The sequence below is a fragment of the Meleagris gallopavo genome, chromosome 21, assembly GCF_905368555.1.
Source record: "Meleagris gallopavo chromosome 21, MGAL_WU_HG_1.1, whole genome shotgun sequence".
Taxonomy (NCBI): Eukaryota; Metazoa; Chordata; class Aves; order Galliformes; family Phasianidae; genus Meleagris; species Meleagris gallopavo.
Genome location: NC_139424.1, coordinates 7,487,369 through 7,512,391, shown reverse-complemented (window position 1 = coordinate 7,512,391; position 25,023 = coordinate 7,487,369). Strand labels below are relative to the sequence as shown.

General features: G+C 37.1%; 1 protein-coding gene across 5 annotated transcripts in view; it reads right to left on the bottom strand.

The window, feature by feature from the left end:
• BRIP1 (BRCA1 interacting DNA helicase 1) overlaps positions 1–25,023 on the bottom strand; it is a 103,690-nt gene that overhangs the window by 65,106 nt on the left and 13,561 nt on the right. For all 5 annotated transcript variants that reach the window (XR_014887576.1, XR_014887575.1, XM_031556457.2 and 2 more), the window contains exons 12-16: positions 24,852–25,023; positions 24,616–24,753; positions 24,063–24,224; positions 6,050–6,209; positions 5,193–5,314 (exon numbers count right to left, since the gene is read on the bottom strand). Coding sequence is in view for 3 of the 5 variants with exons in the window: in XM_031556457.2 (XP_031412317.2) it covers positions 5,193–5,314; positions 6,050–6,209; positions 24,063–24,224; positions 24,616–24,753; positions 24,852–25,023 (754 nt within the window). In the remaining 2 variants the exon portion in view is untranslated. The remainder of the gene's footprint in view (positions 1–5,192; positions 5,315–6,049; positions 6,210–24,062; positions 24,225–24,615; positions 24,754–24,851) is intronic.

The following is a 25,023-nucleotide window of genomic DNA, read 5'->3' as shown; positions in this document are numbered from 1 at the left end:
AGCTTATTTTAATATACACTTCCACATACATATTTGGAAATGGAAGTAGCTCTATATCCTGACCTTTTCCTTTGGGGAGAAGAAGAAAAGTGATGGAGGCGCACAATATCCAGAGCCAGCCACCTTGTGAATGTGTGACTCAGCTCATTGCCTTACTCCTTCATAAACAACATCAGAACAGATTGAAATATTTACAGTGTAGTGTTGCAAGATGGTACCAGAGTTGGCTGATTTTTTTATTATTATTATTATTATTTTTTTTTAACATAATTTGGAAGTAGGTTGCTCCAGTAAGTGTATAGATTTAACACTTAAAGGCTTACTACATAATATTGCACATTCCAATGCTCCATTTCTTCCTTACATACTTCTTGTTTTAAGAAGCTACTTTACAATTAAAGCATAAAATAAAATTGAATATGAAGTGTGGCATGGAAGAAAGAAATGTAAGTGTACACATACAAGAATGAACATACATTGCACTTTTACCCTACTCAGTATGTTCCTCTTAGAGGACATTCAATAAATAAAATACTACAACACATGGCTTTCCTATGAAAGTTCCATTCATTTATCTCTGCTCCTTACTTTATATTTTTTCCCCTCAGTAATGGAGTGAAGGAGGAAGTAAATACAGATCAAGTTTAGAAAACCATTAAGACAGATGATCACACACAAAATAAGACCACTTTCTACAATCATTTAAATCACACTGATGTCAGGTCATCTGCAAATGATATCTCACACATTTTAGGCTTTTACGACATCAGATTTGACAGGAAAGATGAGGCAAAGTTTCTCAGAAACATCTGAAATGATACAAATACAACAATTTTTTTGATCCCTCCAGAAGAGAAAGAAACTTCAGCCCTTACAGCTGCTTGAGGTTGCACCTAAACCTAGAAAATTGTAATTGAAATTGTGTTGCTTCACATTCTACAAAATACATCGCTGGAAACAGTAAAGAAAAAATGTGCTGTCATAGTTCATAATCACAGTATGGCAGTGATGGGAAATACTTCTCATTAACAGCAAACTCAGCTACAGTTCTTGAGTCGTGTCATTGCACAGGAAGACCAGCCTTATCAAGTTTATTTCTTTTGCACATCTATTGCTGCTAAAGGGTTTGACTGTGTTTTCCTCTCCATTTTGCCAAGTTCTCTTTGCTGTTATGTGATTATGTACACTCTACTGTACTACGATCAAAAGCATCTGGAAAGGTGGAAGTGAAGAAATGCTCTCTGGGAAAGTTAGCTTAATGCTTGCACTTCAGAGCCGCCCATTATCAACATTTCATAGCGAGTTCCTTTATTTTCAGGTCCCCAGGGTAAAAGTAGTAAATTATGACTTGAACTAAACAAGTCACACTTGGCTCCAAAATCAGATTTTCCTACCTCTAGTTTCAGGTCCCAGAGGTGGGCAGAGGAAATCCTGGTCACAGCCAAAGAAGTCATTTTTGGCTCTGAAATACATTTTCCTGCTTCACAAGAGCCAAACCCCACCATTGAGAGCACCGTAGCTTTAAGCAATACTTCAACATTTCTTTTATATATTTTGCTTTAGCAATCTGATTCCTCAGCAATATGAAACCATTTTCAATCATACAGAATTACAGGTTTGGTCTCCCTTTCTTAACACAGTATTGTTATTATGAAGTACACTTATGAAACCTAATCATTGCCTTCTTCCTAACACTGACAAAGAGCTTTAGACTCTTCTCTTTGTGACAGCGAGTAATGTAAGTTATCACGTGCTTAAAAGTCTTAAGTGAAGCAACTGGAAAAGAAACAAAATCACATTCCTTAAAGGTCCTACACAAAATAATGCAACCTACAAAAGCATACAGTTACTGAAGGAGACCAAACGCTCTCCTTTTAACACCTGAACTTGCAGCATATATTTACAACACACATATGGAGAACATAATATTGGATATTTTACATCATATTTGGTGATGAGTTTCTTGTCCAAGAGTGATGTCTGGATCCAAAATGCTACAATTCAAAATATATAACAGGAATTAATAAATAGTATGTTAGCATCAGATAACATGTATGTAGGATTACGCATCTTTTTCTGCCGCATTATTTATGTTCTCTAATATTACCATTCACTGGAATTAGCATCAAGTTACAAACCATAAAATATGTTTAGAAAGCAGGTTGATCACAGACAAGTAATATTAGTGGAGATGAGCCAACATCAAGCTGCCAAAATAAAATATCAGTCTCCAAAGGCACAATTCAATAAACCCTTATGACTGTGCATAGTCCTAGTAGTATTAAAGGGATTACTCACACAAGTAAGAGCTATGTGCAGGAGTAAGACGTTATGGAGCTGAGTCTTAAGAGGATATTTACTAGACTTCTACTAGCCCAAAAAGCAGACAAGCAAGTGTGGTTTTATGTAGAGAAAGCACTTTTTTGTTATTTACCCCAATTCCAGAAGTATCCCATGAATTTTCCTAGGGAACTGTTAACCACTTGCATTTCCTATTTATAAAGGGATATAATTACTAATAATCTTACCAGTTTCTTAAGTACATCTACCAAGCATCAGTTGCTTTGTAAAACAATAGATGCAACTGTTTCCACAGGTGTTAGACCTACTTAGCTCTAACTTGACTTGCATCACTGTGTTTAGAATTATCTCCTCAGAATTTAAGCACCATACTAATCTTCAAAGCTGGAAGTTTTAAATTTTTCAGTATTTAGCCTATCTTCTGATTTAGCTAGCCACGTATATCATAAGAGCAATCATCTTAACTATCCTATGAACTCTGAACCATTTCATTTGGGAAACTCACATTTCCTAAAATCCTACAAAAAGAAAAGAAACAAAACAGCATCCTCTAATATTTTAAAATCTGGATTCTTCTAATCCCAGGAGAAAAAAGGATTTCAAATTGTACATTCAGCGAAGATCAAACACCCTAAAAGAAAGTCACTCACTTGTACCTGCAAGAGAGAATTCCTGTATTCTTACTATGACAAACACAACTACTCTGCCTTGAAAACAATACTGAATAGGAAAATGTATTTTAATGAAATACTGCAATTATCCTTCATGATAATTGTTATAAATTATTTCCACTGTTTAAAGCAAGTATTTGAACATCAATTTTCTCTTTAAAACCCTAATCCTTTGAAACTGAGATGGGAATAAAATCTAATTTTAATAAGTATGGAAAACAAAGCTGCACCACTAACAGCAATCAGATATCACATTAGTTTTACATAAAATTTACTTTTCTTTTAAGTGATGTAGCACGTACTTTTTTATGCCATTTTTATTACATTTGTTCCACTCCATTGTGGGAAACAGCACTACAGCTTTAGCATGTTTTCTGTGTAGCCTTCCTTATCCAGCTGACTACATGAGCTTAAGTGGTAAAAGAAGCACGCAGTAATCCAGAACTTCTGAGGTATCCACTAAACAAAAGCCTTGGACCAAACAGAGCATTATTCAACTTGCAGGGAAGTACTGCTAGTTGGAGATCACTTTGAATCCAAACTGGTGAGCAGAAGACACATTCACAGTAAGAGAATTTCCCCTAGCACCATTCTAGCAGCATTACCACACACCAGCCAGCTCCTCGGATCTGATGCTAAGAGACCAGTGCGTGCCCTTCTCTCATTTAGAATTGATCAGTGCAGTGCTTTGTGCATTACTGTATCTAAATATACGCATACAAACCTTTAGCTGTGTGCAATTTGGCAGCTACTGTTTCTATCCTTACTTAACAATTTAGAGGTTTTCTTCAGTCTGATTAAAAAAAAAAATAGATAAATCTAACATTCGTATTTTGGAACTGTTATTAGTAATGAGGTGCACTGCCCAAATTCTACTATAATACATATTTAGTCGTATCCAAAAGAAAATCAAAAGCAGTATTTTTAACCTTAAAGATAATCCATTGTGTGCATAATTTACCATAGACACATACTTTTCAATTCAATTTTGTATAATTTAGAATACAAAAATATTGACATTCTGGAAATCATTTATAGCAAAATGTAACAATTCCAGCTCTACTACAGACCAAGTGTTTCCAAAATATCATTTCAGAGAACACTTCTAAAACAAAGCATTTCTAACTCTAGAAACTGTGATGAATTTTCTTTGAATGTACATGTTTTTATAGTAAAGGACAGGGTATTATGTTTTAGTAGAAGAAAAATGTTATGGCTGAATAAGCACCTCAAGAAAGTTATGCAAACATTGAGAGAACACCACACCAGGCAGCCACTGCTAACATAACCCTACTAGTCCTCATAGGATGTGGGTTTTTCCTACCAAGGCTTTAACTAGGCACATGCTGTAGACAACAAAGAAGTCTTTGGCTGTTCACTTAAGCTCAGAACACATCTCTAAAACCAAAGCTGAGGCAGCTTGAGCTTTCAAGTGTAGACCTATGGTTTTCTTGTTTGATTTGGCATTATTAATAACAAGAATCCAGCTGTTTCTGATATTTATTCTGTAATACTTGTTTCTTAGTTTCACAAAGAAGTCTAAAAATGCTCTAAAAGGTACACAAAAAGACAGAGACAGCGGGCATCATACTGAGAAGTGCCAGCCGTGAAGCATCGTGCACTTAGCTTATTTTTAGTGATCTTCCATATGAGTTAATAATACATACTCCTTTCATTAAGTAGAAAGAAAGTCTAGAAAAATACTTTTCCATATTCATTGGCTTTCTTTTCCTTAATAAAAGCCTGGTCTCAGCTAGAAACTGCCTGCTCTCATGGAACATTATCTAACTACAAGGCGAGCTCTGCTGAAGTCAAAAGAAAGGAAGTGTTGATGTGGGCAATTACACAGCAACGGAAAAGCAACAGGATGTTACTTTGGCCACCTGCTGAATAATACAAATAGTCTCAGATTTCTTTAATTGGAGACACATCAGGCAAAAAAAAGAGCACTTTAACAGTATAAAAGCCTTCACTAGCAATGTCAAAGGAATCTATGGTATTTTTACCTAGCGTGATATACTTGTATTTAGAATTATAGAAATGGGTCAACAAAACATGCTGAGCTGTTCCTCCTTTTAACTGAGTAGAAAGTAATAAAGCATTCAAATAAGACTGGAGTCCAAAGGTAAACATTTCCAACAAATGTTGTGCATATTTCATATTTCAAACAGGATATAAAAAGTAACATACAACTCTTTCAATTAGATATCCATATCCTACCTGAAGGTCTTTCACATTTGGGAACGGAATACCTATGGTTATAACTGCTCGAGCATTCTCATCACAGAAATCCAAGCCTTCACTAACTTTTCCTCTGCACACAGCTATTAGAAGTGCTCCATCTTGAAGAAGCCAAAGAGGGATATGCATTATTCCGAGGTGTAAAGTAAACATCAAAAGAAAGTTTCAGCAATATCTTTAAAAGTTCAACATAATATAGCGTAATACATTGTGTATCTGTCTGGAAAAGGTGAGGGAATTTAAATTTAGAAGTGTATTTTATTAGAAAAATGAGATCAACTGTATTTCCATTGATAAAATTGTGATTTTTAATACAAATAGTAAAGTAATTTCCATTATATGAGACAGTGGTACTTAATTATGCATGAACCATATGCATTTACTGCAGTGTTTCAAATTTAAAACTTTCAGTTCTGCATTCCAAAAAACTACGTTATCATTGACATGCTATCATCCTTTATTCTTTATACTATCATTTGGGTATTTTGAAAAGAAATCCTACAGTAGCTGTAATATAAGACGAGAAATCAAAGCTGTGCAATGTATGGTAAAAGTGATTCTTTGAGAAGCCAGTCTGCACCCTGCTGGACGCACAACCACACATTCCTACACAGTTCACTGCCTCTTGGATACCACTATCAGGATTGTGCATCATTCTGTGTGTCCCTTTCTCTGCATGCAACAATGAAAACAGCTCTTAATCTTCCTCATTTATAACAATAATTTATTAAGATAAAGCTAACTTAAGTATTTAACCATATCTTATAATTGTTAAGAATATCTTTTTTTTTTTTTGAACTTGAAAAGACAGTGTAATTATTGTCTACACAAAGTACCTTTTCCTCCTTTAAATTTTATTGCATCGTAGTATATTTTCAGCAGTTCATCGAAGTCACTTTTTGCTCCTCCTTGAGGCTCTGCAATGACTGTCTTAACAAGCTCCAGGTTTCTCCACAAGCCAGTGTGCATCCAGCGATCTTTCAATTTGTCCAACAGCTGAAAAGAGAAAAATCCAGAAGAGCTGAAATAAATTGTCAGTTCCTCAAACTGTTCCAATAAAGTACAAACACTTACTGTAGTGCAACTGTATTATTCAGTTTTTGCATTTATGAAAACAAATTCCACAGCTATGCAATACTGGTACTGAAGTCAGTATTTATCAACAGCCTCCTCTGCTTCAAGGCCCATCAGTTCTGTTATAGCTACCAGATTCTGAGCTGCACTATTTTGCTCCAAATCAGCACACAGTCAAATCTTGTAAGCTTGTTCTATATATACTGTGAGCATAATAAAAATGTGTTGCATTACATAAAACTAAATCTAGAAGTATCACAGAAACTGAATTCAAGGGGGGAAGGGGTCAATTTTACAATTACCTGCCATTGTGTCTCTTTCCCATCAGTTTCTAGACTGAATATTATGAAGTTAGGGAGCAAAAGTCATTCCTTCACCTAATATATTTGTTTGATAGTGCACAGCACTTTCTTCAGACCAAAGAAATGCAACCAATACATTTCAGCACGAGCTGAGCTGATCCGGTTCAGTGGACAGAAGATAAATACTTGCTCTCACTCATCATAGCGTTCAGCGTGCCACCACCAACTGCTGCGCAGCAGAGCTGCTACGCTCTGCAGGTATAGAAGATTTTAAACTAACAAATTCCATAATATGGGTTACACTCCTAATTCATACTTCCCTCAGTTCTACTCATTGAAGACTTGCTCACTATTTTGCTCTAGCCTGTATAAAGTGCTCCATCTGGAACCAGCACCAGTCCCAGCCCAGTGCTCAAGAGCTGCAGCATCCCTTGGTTCTTAGCCCCACTCGCCTCTTTAATGCACTCCAGAAAAAAAAAAAAAAAAAACAAAAAAAAAAAAAGCAAAAAAACCAACCCTGTATGCTTGCAAAATTCATTTGTTAATAGAAGAAGAATATATTAAAAACATATTTCACGTTCTTAACACTAGATCTGAATTTATTCTCCGCTATTAAATACTTGAGTTGATCCCTTTTGAGGTACATCCAGATCAGAGGGGACAAATAGTACGTTGTTTTCAGTAGGATGACTAGCTTTATTCAAGCTCCTATTCAGGAAATCCTGATTACCTTCTGGTGTTGGGACACCGTCCTCAAAGAAGCACAGAAAGACCAAATGATGAACAGTACTAACACTTCCTATGCGTACCTGTCCCTGTGTTCATCCACTTCTCTGCCAGCTCGGTCATTTCCTGGCAGTGTCCTATCTGTAATCTCTTTTTGTAGAAAGGGTTATATTACCAGCAAGTAATGAAGTGCATCTGGCCATCCACAGCCTGGCACTAAGTCCTCAGTTCTTGGACATGATGTGAAGATAATTCTGGTAAAGAAGAGAACTGTACAAATGAGGCACCTAAGTACATCCACTTAAGGTGTATTAGAGCTGCCACTGACTGTAATATTATCAGCTTTTCAGATTTCATTCTTCCTTCTGCAAAGTAATATCTGCCCAGGCACCTACTTGATGGGCTGTGCTAAATCCACTTCTGCCTTCTCTCTGCCACGTCTGACAAAAGGAAGCTGGGGAGATACTACAGACAGGATGCACTTGGGTATAACTGAACTTGAACTTTACATCCTTAAAGCTATTCAGGTTCTGGGGATCATTTGCCCCAGCCTTCTCCTGCTCCTATCATCTCAGCTACCAGGTATTTTTCGCAAACACAGCCGTATAAAGCATCCTTAGCAGAAAAATCATTTCTTAATTTAAGTGAATCAAAGCCTTAGAAAGGACAAGATTCCTTACCAGAAGTACTTAACACCCCTCAGCTCCACTGGATTTCTCCCATACTTGAAAGCAGCATAACTTCTATGCATCACCAAAAAGATGACACTAGAAAAAACCTCCCTCCAAATTCTTAAGAAAATATCTTTTCTCCTTGGTGTTGGCCCCTCCAGGCACACATCTATTAGACCATACGAGGTTCAAGTTTTAATCAACAGCATCATCATCACAGAAAATCTACAGTTTTTGATGGAAGTTATTACCTCTTCTATTTAATGGCACTTCCAGGATATGAAAACTTTCCTGTGCACAGAAAACTATGCACAAGCACATACAGTACCTCGGCTATTGCCACAGGCACTAAAACAACCAGAATTATGGACATGACTGCGTACAAATAAATAAAATATAAAACATGTACATGGCTCGTAAGAGCTATAAATCGAAGGCAAGATTCTCATAAAAAATTATTTCACTTCAGATTGGAAAAGTGTAAATGGGAGCAAGATATAATGCCAGGAATCACAAGGAGCAGCCATTAATGCCCACAGTCAGTCACTTTTTCAACCCAAGGGAATAATAGCTTCTGCAGTGGAAGGCAATCTGCGTATATTTTATTAAATCCCCTAAAAATGGATTCTCAAATGGTTTATTAACAAACGCTCTTCTTCCAGAAGAGCAGAAAATCTTGTTAGAAAGAATCTGTCATCTTTCTCATGCACTGAAGGATGTTTACTTTGATAGCTTTTTCCTTGTTTTCCTTTCTGCAACTTAAAGACACCTGTAAGCTATGGCCCACAGAACTTCTGAGCTCAGTATTTAGATTTACCATTCATCTTTGTCAGCGTTCTCTTTTCGAGGTTGCTTTTGAAGCACTCTTGAAGTTTAGGAATGGAGGAAAAGGTTTTTTTTAACGTCTCTTGCCATTGTGTTGTGCTCCTATGCTAAATCCTCTCATCCTGTGTCCATGAAGGAAAAGCTTTGCCCCTTTCCATTTGCTGTTTTGTTTTATTCGATGCCAAAAATTGCATTAGGGGTTTCCCATGTCATGAAGCGAGACCAAAGATTTGTTTAATGCGTTTTACCCTGAGGCAAGTTCACTGTAATTTCCAGCATCTTAAAGAAGCCAAGAAGTTAACTTGCAGCACTCACACTGCTGCACTGTAATTTGGGAATGCACTTTTTTTTGCATCACTCAGTAGCACCTGATGGTGACTGTTATAGCAGCAAATACCTGTGATGAGGAAGGGTCTCATGGCACACACAATAACACAGTGAGTTACATATTCTGATCTACAGCTCCAGAACTCACCCCACTACAAGCACCTGTTACTACATTTCTTTATATAGATTATTCCTGCATTGGTTCAGATCACGGATGGATTGTACCTTGCTAATAGCTTAAAAAGGGAACACAGAAATAATCCGGCCATCAGAAGTGCTTGGGAAAGCTATGGAACACTTAAAAATAAGAGGATGATCAAGAGCAATACAGAAAAGGATAACAAAACCATCATGACCCAAGTAGCAGTTGATATACTAAACTAGCTAATAAAACCTAAGTTTATCAACTATTAACATAATAACTGACGGTTACAGCTGCAGTGCATATTCTTGTGCATCTCTAAAAGCACATGCTATCTTGTTACCCATACATTTATGTAACAACTGAACAAAAGGTATTTCCAGGGACACAAAATTTCCACAAATCTCTTGTAACCCTCTTCAATCTGGCATTAAACACCAAAAAAGCACTTCTCCCAAACTTCAGCATTTTCATCTCGTTGGTATGCGATTCATTTTTATGATAACATGTTTGTTTTCAACTGTTAAGATACTTAACATTTTCTTTGTTATCTGGATACAAAGGGTAGCTGAGGAGAAAAAGGAAGCAGACATTAGGTTTTTCTTAATAAAAATCACAGTATTGGCACCATTGTTAGTGCAAAAAGTCAGAGATCCTCAAGGGACTAACATTGATCTAAAAGCCTTTTCCCATGCAGAACTCTTCATGTGTTTGCTACTAGAATTTTCTTTTTGAATAAGCACTGCTTCAAATCAAAGTGTGCCTCCAGTGGGCTGGAAACGTGTTTGAAGGGTCAAATAGAAGTTCTACACACAGTCAGCACAAAACTTCTGAAAGGGAAAGCAGACATCTCCAGCTAGCCCTGAAGCTGAGCAACAGAAGTCCATCACTTGCTTCGCTCTGGTCGAACCAAGAGGGCTTAGGACTAAGTGGGAGATCACTTGCAGAAAACAGGGTTAGCATTCAATCCACCAACATGGGCAAGTGACACACAAAGATGTGGAGTTGCTATAATGAGGAATATTTGCATCATCTTTTGAGCATTACTTCATTAAGGCACTTGTTACTTTGCAGTACCAAAAATTAAGAAATTGCATCAAAATGAAACACAGTTTTCTCATCTTATTACAAAACACTTCCCACTATTTGGGCTGTCTGCAGGTAAACAACACAGGCTGTTTTATACACCACCAGATAACTCACACTGCATTCGCATCAGCTGCATCCTCTTCCTGCCAGTGGCAAAAAATTTATATATATATATAATATATATATTATATATAAAATCTATAGACTGACAGATCCTTCTGCAAATTTAAGCTATTACAAGAAAGATCATCATATTTTCCACAAAAGTAGTCCTCTGAAGATCCCAAGGCACAGATGTTTTTATAATGTATCTAATTCCATAGGCATTGCATTACCTTTAATAAGCTCTCAGGACGAGGCACAGCTTGCTGAATCAACTGCTTAACTGCAGCTCTAACTTTTTCTTCAAACCACTCTCCTCCTGCTCTGAAAGCTCTCTATTCAGCACGATGGCTAATTACCTGGTCAAATGTTCTTCTACTATTTTGAAAGAATAAAGCTATTTCCATATTAGTGATAATCCCAAAATAAGGGCAGTAAATGAATGCATTTAATACGTTGCTTAAACACGAGTGGCCTCAAATTCATGTCATTTCAAAGGAGACTTGGAGGCCATCCTTTGCCAGACTCCCCCCTTTCTCAACATCACTCACATGCGGGTATTACAAGCTTCTACTAAAAATACTTCTTTAAGAACTCAAGACATTCTGGAAATGTATAGAGTTGGCAGAATTTATTCCAAAGTTCTCTGAATGTCAAAGAACCTCCAGGACCTATTAGAAGCCTTCAGGTTGGGGAAAATGACTGTTTACCAAGTCATTGTGGTGGCACAGGAACAGTAATTTCATTCTATTTCTGTGTTTAAAAGAAAAAAAGCCATTTGAGGTTAAAAGTGAATACAAAGGAAACAGAGTAATGAAATGGGAATGGAGGACTGAAGGGACAAGAGACAGCCAACTGCCTGGAAGGGTTTGGGTGAAAGGAATGAGCTGAAATTCCTTCCAGAAACAAGAAAGAAAACATTTGGATGAACTGATCGAGAAACTCCGATCAGCATTATTCCAAACGAATTCAGAAAAGGTACTCCAAAACTACTAATAGTGAGTGCTCTAAAAAGCAGAACATCCTTTAAATAAAAAAGAAAAGAAGAAAAAAAGGACACGTATGAAAACAATCAAACCCAGTGTTTAGGAATATCATCAAAAAATCTTAAAAGTTTACAAAAGGGTTTTAAGAGTCTGCACCTCTCAGCCACAAGTCATCTCCTACACTGTCTCAGCTAATCCATACTTCATCTTTTTACCTTTTTCTTTTCAGACTGTGATTTTTCAACTGCGATTTTACTCTTAATCACATCCATCACCAAAACAGAAAAAACCCAACTCCGCATGACACCCAGTCACTTGCACTGCACAAGGCTGAGGCTACACCAGCCAAGAATAACGCGGCCCATTGAATTATTCAAGCAGTTGTTCGCACTCAATTAGATTTTCATGAAAGGTTAAGCAAGAGACTGATTCATGGAAATCTCTTCATGTTTATGGAACGTAGCTAACACAATACAAAGAGGTCTTTAAAATTCATTCTTTTGAATGACTAAGCTGATACAAAATAATAACTTATCTATTCACATGCAAAAAAAAAAAAAGTATTTTAAGTTTCAAATTGAAGGAAAGCAATAAAATATCTGTGCCCCAAATATTTCACTTGTCAAGTAAAATCTGCTTTCAGAATAGAACATCAATTCACCACTGTTAACAGGTAACTGGAGAAAAATACCAAATGCACATATAAATGCATATGAAGAGGTACTGCTTTCTTTACGTGCCAAAAGTAAACTTATTTAATATAGAATTCTAATGGAAACAGGCCACACAAAGATGCTATTCTTGCTCAAGATTCTTGCTGTGCCTCCTTTCTACTACACATTTCCCCAGCTATTTATTATCATTGTGAGGCTACAAGCAGCAATGAAGAGAAGTGTTGCTTTTAATCAGCCTTCCTTTACAGAATACTAATTCCAGATCAATTTCTATCTCAAAGCGTCATAGAATCTCTGTAATGAAACACTCCATAACTGTAAAAAAACTGAAAATATGAACAAATGTTATCAAGCATTTTTCTCCTGCCAGGAAAAAGAGCATTGTGCTTAAACCCAAAAATTAAACCAGGAAACATAATATGTTTAGAAACTTGAATTCCTTTGTTTTAAGGAACACAAAGCCTAGGCAACACAGAGAGGAACTTTAATGTGGAAAGAGCTTAGAAAAGTCCTGAAATCAAAAGGATTGCAAAGGAACGAGATCTGAATGTATACTTTCCTTAAGAAGCACAACTTCTTAAGGAAAACACGTTACACACTTTTTTCAGAGCCTCTCCTTTTCAGCTGATAAAGATTTTCTAATGTGAATTTTACCACTAACCCTACCCACTTATTGCAGCAAAATGCAAATCAAGTGCATAAAACAGGACTGCATCTATTTAAAGCAAAAGGAGTTAGAAGGAAAGTGACTTCTCAAATTCAAGCCTTGCACCGACTGCCTTGATTCCAAAATTCAAACCACTGAAGTTGATCAGTACTGAGTAGGTTAACCTCTTCTCCATGAAAAGTCCATTTCAGCACAAAGACCCCAGCAGGATGGAGGCAGAACACAGGAAGCTGAAAAGAGACTTTGACCCAAATCTCACACTTATTCTGACATTTTGCATTCCTTCCCTGAGTTATGATGAAAGATCACGCAGGCTGAGTTTTCTAATCAGCAGCTCTGTGTCATACGCATCTCCCGGGAGAAAACTGTCCTCAATAGCAAATCTATATTGCTATCGTGTCATCTATTTTAAGAAATTTTTCAGTTAAGCCTGATCCATCTATCTTTCCAACAGAAAGTCAGCTTGAAGAGTAAAACCTCATAGGTGTCTATGATTTCCAAGAACTGGTGCAGAAAATGTGTTGTCTGAAGTTTAGAAGTACCACGCTTACTGCCCCAAGCACAATTTTATAAATCATCAGAGGAAAAAGCAAACATTCAGGACCAAGTCTCATGTGCTGAGAGAGGAAACATGGGGTAAAAGCTGTGCTAGGCCAGGCAGGCTGGCAGGCATGGGGAGGGAGGGAGGGGGAAGGAAAAAAAAAAACAAACAAAAAAAACAGATAAAAGCTGCTGTGCAACTCAACTACATAATTAAACTAAACCCTGAACATGGTGAAAAACTCTGTATTAAGAACAAGATTCTGATCACCATGTGCTCACTCCAGCACAATAAAAGGTGAATAATTCATAATCATATTTGAAGGAAAAGTATGCATCACTCAACCTGGGGGAAACACAGGGGATTTCACTGGTATGATTTTTCTTTAGGGACAATGACAAAGTGCCGCTCACCAGCAGGAAACTGAAGCACTGAACTGTGTTCCATGTGCCATAAATCAACACTGCAGCCTACAGGATGTCTCTCTGGTACCAACATACCATCAATTTTTCAATAACCTCCTTAAATAATGGAATATGTGAACGGCGACAACAGTAATGAAAAATGAAATGTTTTGCACGCCAAAGATTCTAGAATAACATGGTTAATATGTTACTTCTACAGTTAAAGAAGGTGGGTTTTTTTCCTAAATACATAAAATCTTTTTCCAAAACATAACAACTTGTTTTACCACAAAGCAATTTGGAGGCTTTGAGCTCTGTCACAGCTGTTTCAAACCAACCTGGTTCAAAATGGTTTTGTTTCCTGCGGTTTTAAAATTAACCAAGACAACAGCTTTCTGTGTTACAAGAATTGCTCGTACATCCACCCTAGGCTATTGCTACACTTCCCAATGAAAAAACAATCCTTCATGCACAGAAAACTCTGCACATAAAGGAACTGTTTAGGATCCTGGTTCTGAATCAAACAAAATATGAACGGTTCATTAATGAGGTCAGCATCTTGAATTGCTCTTCTCTCCTTCACCAGCCCCAAATCATGCTCAGTCATCCCTGACCTCTTTTCCCCATCCCGAGGAGGAGGAAGGGATGAGTGTGGCTCAGCAGCAGCGAGGCGTGGGGCCACGAGGGAGAACCAACCTGAAAAAAGGAGTTAGGTCATTTTTCCCTCATTAGGCAGCAAATCATGGCATGCAAAAGGACTCGGATAATTTCTCAGCAACAACCATGCAACGTATGCACAGAGCTCAGCTCTGAATTGGTGATTATGGAAAAAAAAATTAAGGAATGATTTCGAACAGGGAACCACATCAGCTCTGATTCTCAGAGACATCTGAAACCTCTCCTCTGGGAGCGGACCACGTCCTGACAGATCTGTGCAATCCCAGATCTAAGTGAAAGAACGAAGCAAATGTTAGAACACAAAGATGCAGAGTGACAGAATTTTCTGTAGTCATGGCAATAAAGAATTACTTTCAGAAGCTATGCAATGACTTTAGCAAAAGTTTTAAACAATATACCACAGTTAAGTAAGTAGATAATATTTGATAACAATCGAGAGATAAGGTAGGGTTCCTTAGACAGAAGAGCAGAGGTTCCTCACAAATGTTTTTCCCCAGTTGGAAACTAAATCTTGGTTTTCTAAGATACGATTTCATGAGCAGTTGCAGGTTGCAATGGTATAGAACAGCATTAATGGCAATGTAACCTATGCAAGGTGCAGCCTCTTAAAAAAACGTTTATGTATATTGTTCCTTATTAATAAGTACTTCTCTCCAGCCCACTTTCTCAAAGAAAAAAGAATTCTGAGTGTAATTGTTGTTTATTGTTTGGACTTCATCATTCACAAACTGGGTACAGTCACTCCTTGACTGCCTAAAATCATTTCCAATGTAATTACTGCTTAACAAGTAGGAAAAAGTATGGTAGGAAAAAGACTTATTACAATAGAAATGAGAGTACATGTTAACTAGATACAACAGTTCAGCTTGCAGCACTATGACAAGTCAGAGCTCAAAAGTGAGAAACAGTAATAGATTTTCTGTTTATTTTCCTGATGCTGTATGCTAAGGGTATTTAAACTAACAGAGCAATAAAATATTAAACCGCACTGCTCTCGGGGTGTGAAATTCACAAGGAAAGCACTCATCCACCAACACAGCATATAATTTTTTAATGCATTATTCCCAATAATCTGCCGCAGGCTGTCACTGCAGATTCTATTCTCTATCAGATGCAATCAGAAAGTCTATCTGCACTATGTAAAAAGCAAGTGCCAGAGGGCATTTCATAATTTCAAGTCTCTTGCAATACTGATTTCCACAACCCAGAAGTTACCTCCCAAGCTTGTATTCATATTCTGCTTACATCTATTTGATATTTATTGTGTACTTCTCTGGGGAGGAGATAGTACAGAAATGCTCAATGAAGAACTGAGGGCATCTCATCCTCACTTCTCACAGAAAGCAGCAGCTGTTTGGACAACTTTGTAGCCAAAATGGCCCTATTGCTATTTTCCAACAGGATTACGTGAGAACTTTGTTAGCCAGTTCAATTTCCCTCCTCCTCAGGCAGAATTATTTGGCTTACAGATTGAAAATGCTATGAAGTTTCAGACTCAGAATATAACGAGTCACTCAGATTCTGGAAACCAAGAAGAACTGGAGAGTGGAGACCCATTTATTCTACAGCTCAAACTTCACTGCTCCTTTAATCTAGTCCTGGAATTCTCACTCCTTCGTGTAAGTGAAGTCAAAACATCTCATTTCTTTCATATCACTTCACCCAAATTCCCACTCACCCAGAATATCCATCTGAGTAACTCTCCACTTAAGACACAGTCTGAGATTACAGCGCTACAGTTTCTAACAACTTTATTATGGACCATACTTCATAAAATTATCACACCTTCCAAATAAGCACCTTCACAGATACTCATATTAAAGTCAACCTTTGAAAAAGGTAAGTTAAATAAAAAGCACAGGACACTGTTCCATCTCCAAGGCTGAGCTCTAGCTGTAAAATGGGTGACCATGCTCACAGCCTACATGAGCTCTTCCCTTGAGTCATCTCTGACACTTCTCTGACCTCTTGATGAGGCAACTCAGTTCACAAGGCCAGAAGAAAACTAACCAGAAAAGAGGAAAAAAATAAAAAGAAAGAAATCTCTTTCCATTGCTCACATGAAATTTAGAGCAGCAGGAAAACTATCACAAGGAGAAAGAAGGTCCTTGGTCAGCAGTAAGCTGTTGGATCATCTCACGCATGGATTACTTCTAATTCCCCAGAAATCAAGAAAATTATTGCCATAACCACAGCATACTTAGGATCTGATCATACTATTTAGAAAAGAAATCTTCTGCAGCTATTCAGATTGTCAGCTATAAGCCTGAGAAAGTATACAATTATCTTTGACACACATCTTTTCTTAGCCTGCTTTGCAAGTACTGCAAGCGAATGGTCAAAAGCCATCAGTAACCAAGCAATGGATTCAAAAAACTCAAAAAAGTAAAAAATTCTAACTGAGAACACTGTAATAAATCTTTACAATAAAACAAGCATCAGCTTTGAAAGCTTAGGAGTTATTTTACAGCGCTTCAATTATTCATTTTGAGTGTAATTCAGCACGACTCTGGTATTCTTATTTTAGGGCAATATTTCTGCTGTAGCCTCCTGGATAATCTAAGAAATGATCCTGCCAAGGTGTGATCCACCTGCTCCATCCCCAGGTTTAGTTTGGCAAAGCAACCTGACTGAACTGATGACATGAAATAGGGAGGCCTGCACGAGAACTTGAGGGCAAAGGTTATATACCTGTTCATAGAAGAATCTTTACTTATCTTCTCGTATAAACTTCGATATTCCTTCTGCTACAGTTCTTTCCTATTTGAGGCAATACCACCTCAGCAGTCTTCAGTGAAGAGTTCTGGGATGCAATGGTTGAACACTTCCATCACATGCAGGGCCTTTCACATACCTCTGCGCTCGAGTCAGTGCGATAAACTGAAACTGTAGACTTCAGAAATTGCATTAAGATTTAAGGAGCCATTGTAGCTCTCAGAAGACACCTCAGATAATGCACACCAAGCCTGAAAATTGGCCTTTTGGATGAATGCAAGGGCTCCAATATCAAGACAGTTTATATTACAGACATTTAAACTTCTAAAGGACGAAAAACTGGAGAATAAAAATGAAAGAAAAGATATTGTATATGATTAATGGGAGCAAGAAAAACCATAAAACATGAGGAAGTTAAGATAAAGATCAGAAAGAAAACTACTAGTACAGAGCGAGAGTCAAAAGCAATGAAAAAACAGTGGTCAACAAGAAAAGAAGACTTCATCTGCATTTATTAGGTACAAATGTTGAAATGCACTGTTCAAGTCATTAAAATTCAGCTTTTTTAGACCACTTATTTTCTGTCCCATCACACGGAAATCAGTCTGCTAAGATTTTCATCAGGAAGGCAACAGACACAGCTTTAGAATTTGGCACAAGTCTTTCTTCTCAAATTAAACCCACACCAAAAGGGTCACTTCAGTGTCACAAGACCAACCTCAGCAGTCTGCAGTCCCTGAAACAAACCCTAGTGACTTCCAAGGGGCACTGCACAGAGCCACTGTAGCCAGGACAGGGGCATAGAGTGGTTCTCACTTGTTTAATTACTCTTGCATCATTTTACTCTACCTCAGTTGTTAGGTATGGGCACATAATTTGAGTCAGCAAGGATGACAGAACTCTATTCCCTAAAGCCTTTTCTTGGTTTTAGGGTTTGTTACATACTGTAATAGCAGCATTGCAGCTGTTGGGCTCAAACAAATACGGCTTCTGAAGTAAGAGAATGCCTTTCCCTTGGGAGTAGCAAGCAAATGCTTTGCAGAAAGTGAGCATCATTATTAATTTACAATTATTTCATAACTTATCTCTGATATGCCAGCCTGCTTAAAGGCCTTCTTTCTCTTCATCCCAATGAATGTGATGTTGGATATTAACTATGGTTATGACGTATAAAACTATAGACACATTGAAATCAAGGGGCTTGATAACCTCCAGAGATCCCTTCCAACACCTACAATTCTGTGATACGAGAAACAATATTTTACAGACTCATTTTTAAAAGTTGTAGCACTCAATTACATTTTATAATATTAAAATGATGCAGAAAGTTAATGTTTATGCAATTTAAAACTACATATTTGTGTCATAAAACATGCTGGGTGCAAACAGATTCCCATTTCCTGCAAAGATCTACACATAGGAGCACATCTCTTCCTCAAAGCTCTCCTACAGCTACCAAACAAGGACATCAAGGAGAATGTTACTCCTGATAGATTATTTATCCCTGCAAACTATACCTAAATGCATCCAACAGAAAAATGTGAGCAACCTTACGGAGCCCAGCCGCTGGCATTAGGTAATTCCTCTGCAATCAGTGCAACTGCACCTCAGAGCACCATCTGGGTGCAAATCACAATTTTCCTCTTTAGTTTCAAATTCACCTTTTAACTGCACAAACCTAACGGTCTCCAATTTTTCCTCCGCATACACTGCAAGCAAAAAGGCATCGTGGAATGTTTATCTCTTATCTGGATATTGTCATTTTACTGTCTCAAACTTCTTAAAACAAGCTTTTCGCTGGGGAGGAAATCAGTCAGCATCAGACCTGGTGGGGAAACCCTGCACTTGCTCAATGTCTGTGGCTCTTACACAGTTCCAGATGTTCAGAACATTAATAATGCACTAACTCAAAACCTCTTTTTGAAACTTTAGAACGTGCAAATTGCATTAAAACCTCTTTGCCCTCATTAATGGTATTGTTACAACCCCAGTACTCTGGAAAATGTTTTTTGGCATTTGTTTAACTTTGTGATATTGCCATTTACTCATTTTAACAGCCAGTGCTCAAATCTTAATGCTTTTAATAGGCCTGGCCAAACAGACTACCATCTTTTGTGAATGTATTGAAGTAATTCATTAAATAAATAGAAGTTGTCAGAAAGCAGCATTTTTTCTTATTGATGATAGCAAAATGGGTTTCTTATAATTTGTTTACAAAACTGTATTTCAGGAAAGTTTTAGAAATGAACATATTCTGCTCTTTTTTCACCGTTAGGTCCAATGCATTTTCTGCCACTATGACAAAGCTCTGAAGATTACTTTTTTCTACCAACCTCAAACAAATCTCAGTAAAGAAAAAAAAAACAACAAAAAAACAAGTCTTGAACTAAGAAGAGACAGACATTCAGAATTAATACTGAAACTGTATCCCTCCTTCAGCCTGTCATATATGGAGGTAGCACATTTATGTCCAGGCCAGGAGACAGAATATCCCAGGATTTGGGCTCGTATCCAATGCAGACACACTGCTGTGTAATGGCAGGAAAGTGCAATAGTCAGAGATTAAACCGAGGTCCAAACTACCTAAACGGAATCCAAAGAGTCTGCCTGATGAAAACAGCCTGAGTTGGACCAATTGCTGTGCTCTGCTCGGAGCGTTAAGTGATGTTGTTGAGGTGTGCTTACCTAAAGTCATGTAGCACTGCCAAGAACAGTACACCAAAAGAATGGGAAAAAACCACTTCTCTGTAACGGCACCACTACTTTGGCTGATACCTTAAATGTGAAAAGAGTCAAAGTGACAAACATAGGTGCTCCAGTTAAGACAGGTTAGCTGGCTGCCTGCTGTCTGTCCTTACTGAAGACAAGACGACCAGTCGAGACACTCAAGAAAACAGAATGAGATCGATAGAACTTCCATCAGGATCCATGGAAACTCCAAAATGAAATTCAGCATTTATTTCTGCCAGTGAAAAAGTGACTCTCATAGTTTAAAATTCATTAAGGGTGGAATTCTTCCACATAGCAACATAGCTGCAAACCCCAATCCACCGCTACCTGCATTTTAAAACACACAGCAATGCAAATGGTACAAGAAAACCTGTGTTACAGACATTTGAATATAAATACTTCATAGATAGTACAGCAAGTAATATTTAAATTGTAGATTTAGGCCATTTGGCCACTTCTTAGAGGTTCTCAAAAGAAAGAATAAAGTAGTTAATATTTCTATATTCTTAGGCTTGTATTCCTGGAATTCCCTTATTTTCCCAGCTATCCCCTCCACAAATCTACTTGAGGCAGCATAACACAAAATACACAGCAACACTATGCAACTATCAATTAAAATTGGTATCTGACTTCAAAAGTTTTTTTGAAAGGAGATACAGAAGAAATATGATCAATCTGAATCAATGGTGGACACCGCCTACCTCTTATAGGTGCAGAGACAAAGTAGAAAAAAAAAAATCTCTGATTCTCAAGCAAATATCTTAAGAACCAAGTCATCCAAAGCCTTTTGACCACCTATTTTAAAAATTTTACTTCTGAGTTATGAGTCAATAATTAGCAGATACAAATTAACAAATATCTTTAAAAAAAAAAAAAACACAGAAAAAAACCCCATTACCATTATTGTCCAGAGCTTATTTTGTAAAAGAGCTACTAAAGAAAGGTCAGTTAATTCATCATGATGGATTATCACTAAAATTTATAAGCATTAGCATTTTTCTCCTCGCTGGATACCTTGACTTTGATATGACACATATTGAATGAATCATCTAAGATGCAGGCACCAGGCAAGATATATCTTAATGCAGACAGGTCGGCGACATGAACCTTAATGGTCCTTATCTTAATCTTGTTTAAAAGCATCTTAGATTTCTGAGTAATCTTTTCACCTTCTGATATTCTCTTTTATAGAGTGTTTTTTCTGGAGTTGCTACTGATTTTCACATAAATGCATTTTTGTTGCATAGTATCAACAGTGTGTTTTTAGTAGCCCTAAAAAGTATCTTGGTTTGCAATTTAATAAGTTAAGCTTATATTAAAAAGAACCAGTCAACATGCTGGAACTTTGCTAATTACCAAAAAATAATGTTACTGGAGACTATTCTGTACATTAAATACATCATCACAGCTCTTTATAACAGAAGACTACAAAATGTGCACTGTTTTCTGCTTGTGCATACTTTTTTCTCCATTGTGTTATTGATCTCAGGTATTTGCTGTAAAAATGCTTAATTAAGGTAAAGGCAAGTTTCTCTGCTATCATTTTTTGGAGTATTTGACTTAACTGCTAGCTTTTATAGCACCATACCCTGGTGACATTTCTAATGTTCTAGAAGAAGCACCTTGTTCTCTCTTCTTAGGTTAAAGTTGTGACATTTAGAAATGTATTTGCCTTCCATTTATTTGCACACAGAAACTTCCAAGTACCTCGGCATCTGTACTTGTTGAGTAGGACTTCTTCTATTAAGCACTCGAGTAGTCTGAAACAAATCACTACATTTCTGCTCAAGTTTCACAGGCTCTGACATGAATACACGGCTCATCACTTTCACCTGGAATTGGTGCATTACTTCTTTAACATTTACAGTGCTACCTGAAATTCCAGGCAAAATACAGAGAAATAAACTTATAAAAGCCCCTTAAACTTCCAGAGCTGAAAGAAGATTAAATAGTTTGATTTGTTCTACTTTTGCCATAAATTTATTTTATTTCTGATGTTGAGTAAAGACGTTGTCCTGTCTAAGAGGACAAGCAGCGAGAGAACAGCACTCGTCTCCTGGCTCCATGCTCCCAGCACAGTTCATCATGACACACCGTGCCACACAGACTGGCTTTTCTGCCTCTGCTTCCTGTGGGCAGTGGTACACCTCCATTGCCTCTGTTCCCACTGATAAAGGCTAGAAAGCATGCCATTCTCACAACAGAAAAGAAAATGCACTCATATTTTATTAAAGCCTAAGATGCAATCTCTGCCTCTTTTTTTCTTGTCCTTTTATTTTTAAGGGAGTAGAAACTGAAGTTTTGGAAGTAACCTAATTTTTGAAGATATCAGACTAACTCATAATCATTAATTTAGTGAGGAACATGACCAGGTACATTAATTCTATCTCTACAGCCTTGAAAAATGTCTTGAAAAGGTGCAATCTTCCCATGAAAATCTCTGATAAGCAGTTTTGAAATGCAAATCTGCAGGTAAACCATATTCTGTATGACGATGAAAGAAAAATATCTTCTTTTCCCTGTACTAATATACTTATGCTTACATTATTCTGTATTTTCAACAAATTAATCTCTGAGTTTTAAAGGCAACCCAATCCAGAATAAAAGAAGCAGCAGAATGAAAAAGGGCATCCATAGAAAAATATTGGCAATGTGATTTTAAAATATCATCCTTCAATTGTCTGCAATTTATATTTATCAATACTTTTGCTGGGTTCATGGAAGTATTCCCACAAAGAAAAAACACTCAACGTGTTTAGCTGGGTGACCTTTAGCAAAGCATAAGGGCAGTGAGAGGGGGAAGGGGACCCGAGCTGTCCAGCAATCTCTTTCCTTCTTTACTAAATGTCATTACAAAGTCTCTCCATACCTTCAATTCAGATTACCATGCTCATAAAAACTTTCCAAAGCATTTGCCAGGTCTGTATATAACAAGATCAATTATCACATGCTGCTTAACATTAAATGCTAATTAGAACAGCGATGGTAGTGAAAACTGAAATATGCCCACAAATTCCTTAAGAAAATGAACTGAGTACAAAATTTGTTCTCAGATTGTTGTCATTGTGTATAAGCAGAGTTTTGTGAGCTAAGTTAAAAAAAATTTATAGTCAGTAATCCACTTTTTTCACTGACTGTACATTACCTGGTCTAATGTGGTCACCTAATGGTTGCAGCCAGCAACTGCACTGATGACCGGAATCCCTTAAAGAGACTCAGAAATAAAAAAGAAGAAAAATCCTTGCTTTGCTAACCCTTGTTGGTTTTATCATTTCTCATTCAGTTAAATGATCAAACTAACGTGAAAGCTTGGAAAAAAAAAATAATAATAATAGACAAGTCTTCTTTCACTTTAAAAAATATTGTCTTGCAAGGAACCCTGGAGATGAGCAAAAGGGTCTGAAACCTTTATTTTTCCATTAGACTGCAGGGTTGTTGTTGTTGTATAGTAGGGGCTTTTATGGTTTTATTATGGTTGGTTATTGAGTTTGGGTTTATTTAAACATTGCTAAGGTTTTTTTAGAATTTAAAATGGAAAAAAAGTCAAATTCTTGCAAATATTACCTGAAAAATGGGCAAGAATAACAGATTAGTATTGCAGGTTAATACTCCTGTTCCCTAGAGCTGACCATAAATAACCTGAACTAATGGAGAAGAAAGCAGAACTTCTGTGAGGTACAAATTAACCATAATTAGATACCTGTTAGTGAAATTTGATATCGCTGAAATTGAGAAATTTGATTCTTTTCAGCTGATGCCAGAGAGCAATTCCCATCAGACTGAGGAAAAAATACACCACAATCTTCAGCGCAATGAAAGCAAACAAGAAACAAGGAAAGCAATGAACTGGATGAACACAGCATTCATATAGTATACAAAAAATATGCAAAGTTGTTCTTTTTACTTCATAGTTTCGAAGCACTTAAAAAACAAAGAAAAAAAATCGTCCTCCTGTCATCATTACTGAGATACAGACATTGTAGAAAACAAATATGAGTCTGCTGTTTCAAAAAACAAATCAGCATAGCAGCCAACACAAGCCTGAAGAAGTTGCAATGCAATATAATTATGTTACTGCAATGTATTTATTCCATATGCATCCACATGTTAATGTGCAGAACAAAAAAATTCACGGTATGTTTTTCAAGTACAGCAGTTGTTTTTTAAAGGAAAAATATGAAGAGAGATTTCCTTACCTTATAGGATGGCAAAAAACACAGAATTCCTTGGCCAACAGTTTGACACACTGAAAGCAGAAGTGCTCCCACCTCATCTTGGAACTCAAAGGTCTCTGTATGCTGGAACGTGGCACACAGCTTCCGACCATTCGGGCCTGCTCCAATGGTGCCAACCCAAACCTTGTGTATTTCACATTTAAAAAATTAATACTAAGGTAAGCGACACAAAACGTGCTAAATTACATAATGCTAAACAATGAAACTTTAAAGACAAAGTAAAATATTAAGATATCACTCTAAGCAAATGAATCCTGGCACTTAGTACTTCAGAAGAGCACAGTAATTGAGATGAAACTGAATTACCAAATAGCATAGCATTACATTTTCAAATGGAGGGGGTACATTCAAAAGTTGACTTTACAATTGCATAATTCCAAGTACCAGCCTGGTCAGTACATTTTTTTTCACACTCACAGAATGCATCTGTCAGTATTTTTATTTGCAAGCTACCTTTATTTCACAACGGCCAGCAATATACCTGAAAGGAGGGAACAACTCTGCAGGAGCTTACCTGTGAGTTCCGGATAACATGATTTGCCTCCAGCTGAATAGAAAACTTCACACCAAGTTCGGAAGAAAATGAATCCATTGGAGAGAGTGTACCAGAGGTCAGAACAATTGTTCTGACATCATTTAGGTCTGAAAAAGCCTAAGTTGGAGAGAGAAATGAAGGAATTCAGAAAACAGATGCAATCATCTACATCTATTTGCTATCATTCAAAATTAGTTCCTTCACATCCAGCTTACCACAGCAGGATTCAAGCACCAAAAATTAAGCATGTGGACTACAGTTTTATGCCGCAAATTCCTTTTATGTTTGGTCTTTGTAAGGAAAGCACTTGTGTCTGAAACATCAGGTTGGTTTTCATTTGTCCAAGCGTAAGTTTGTTGCAAAGCAACTCTGTAATCATCTGCAAAC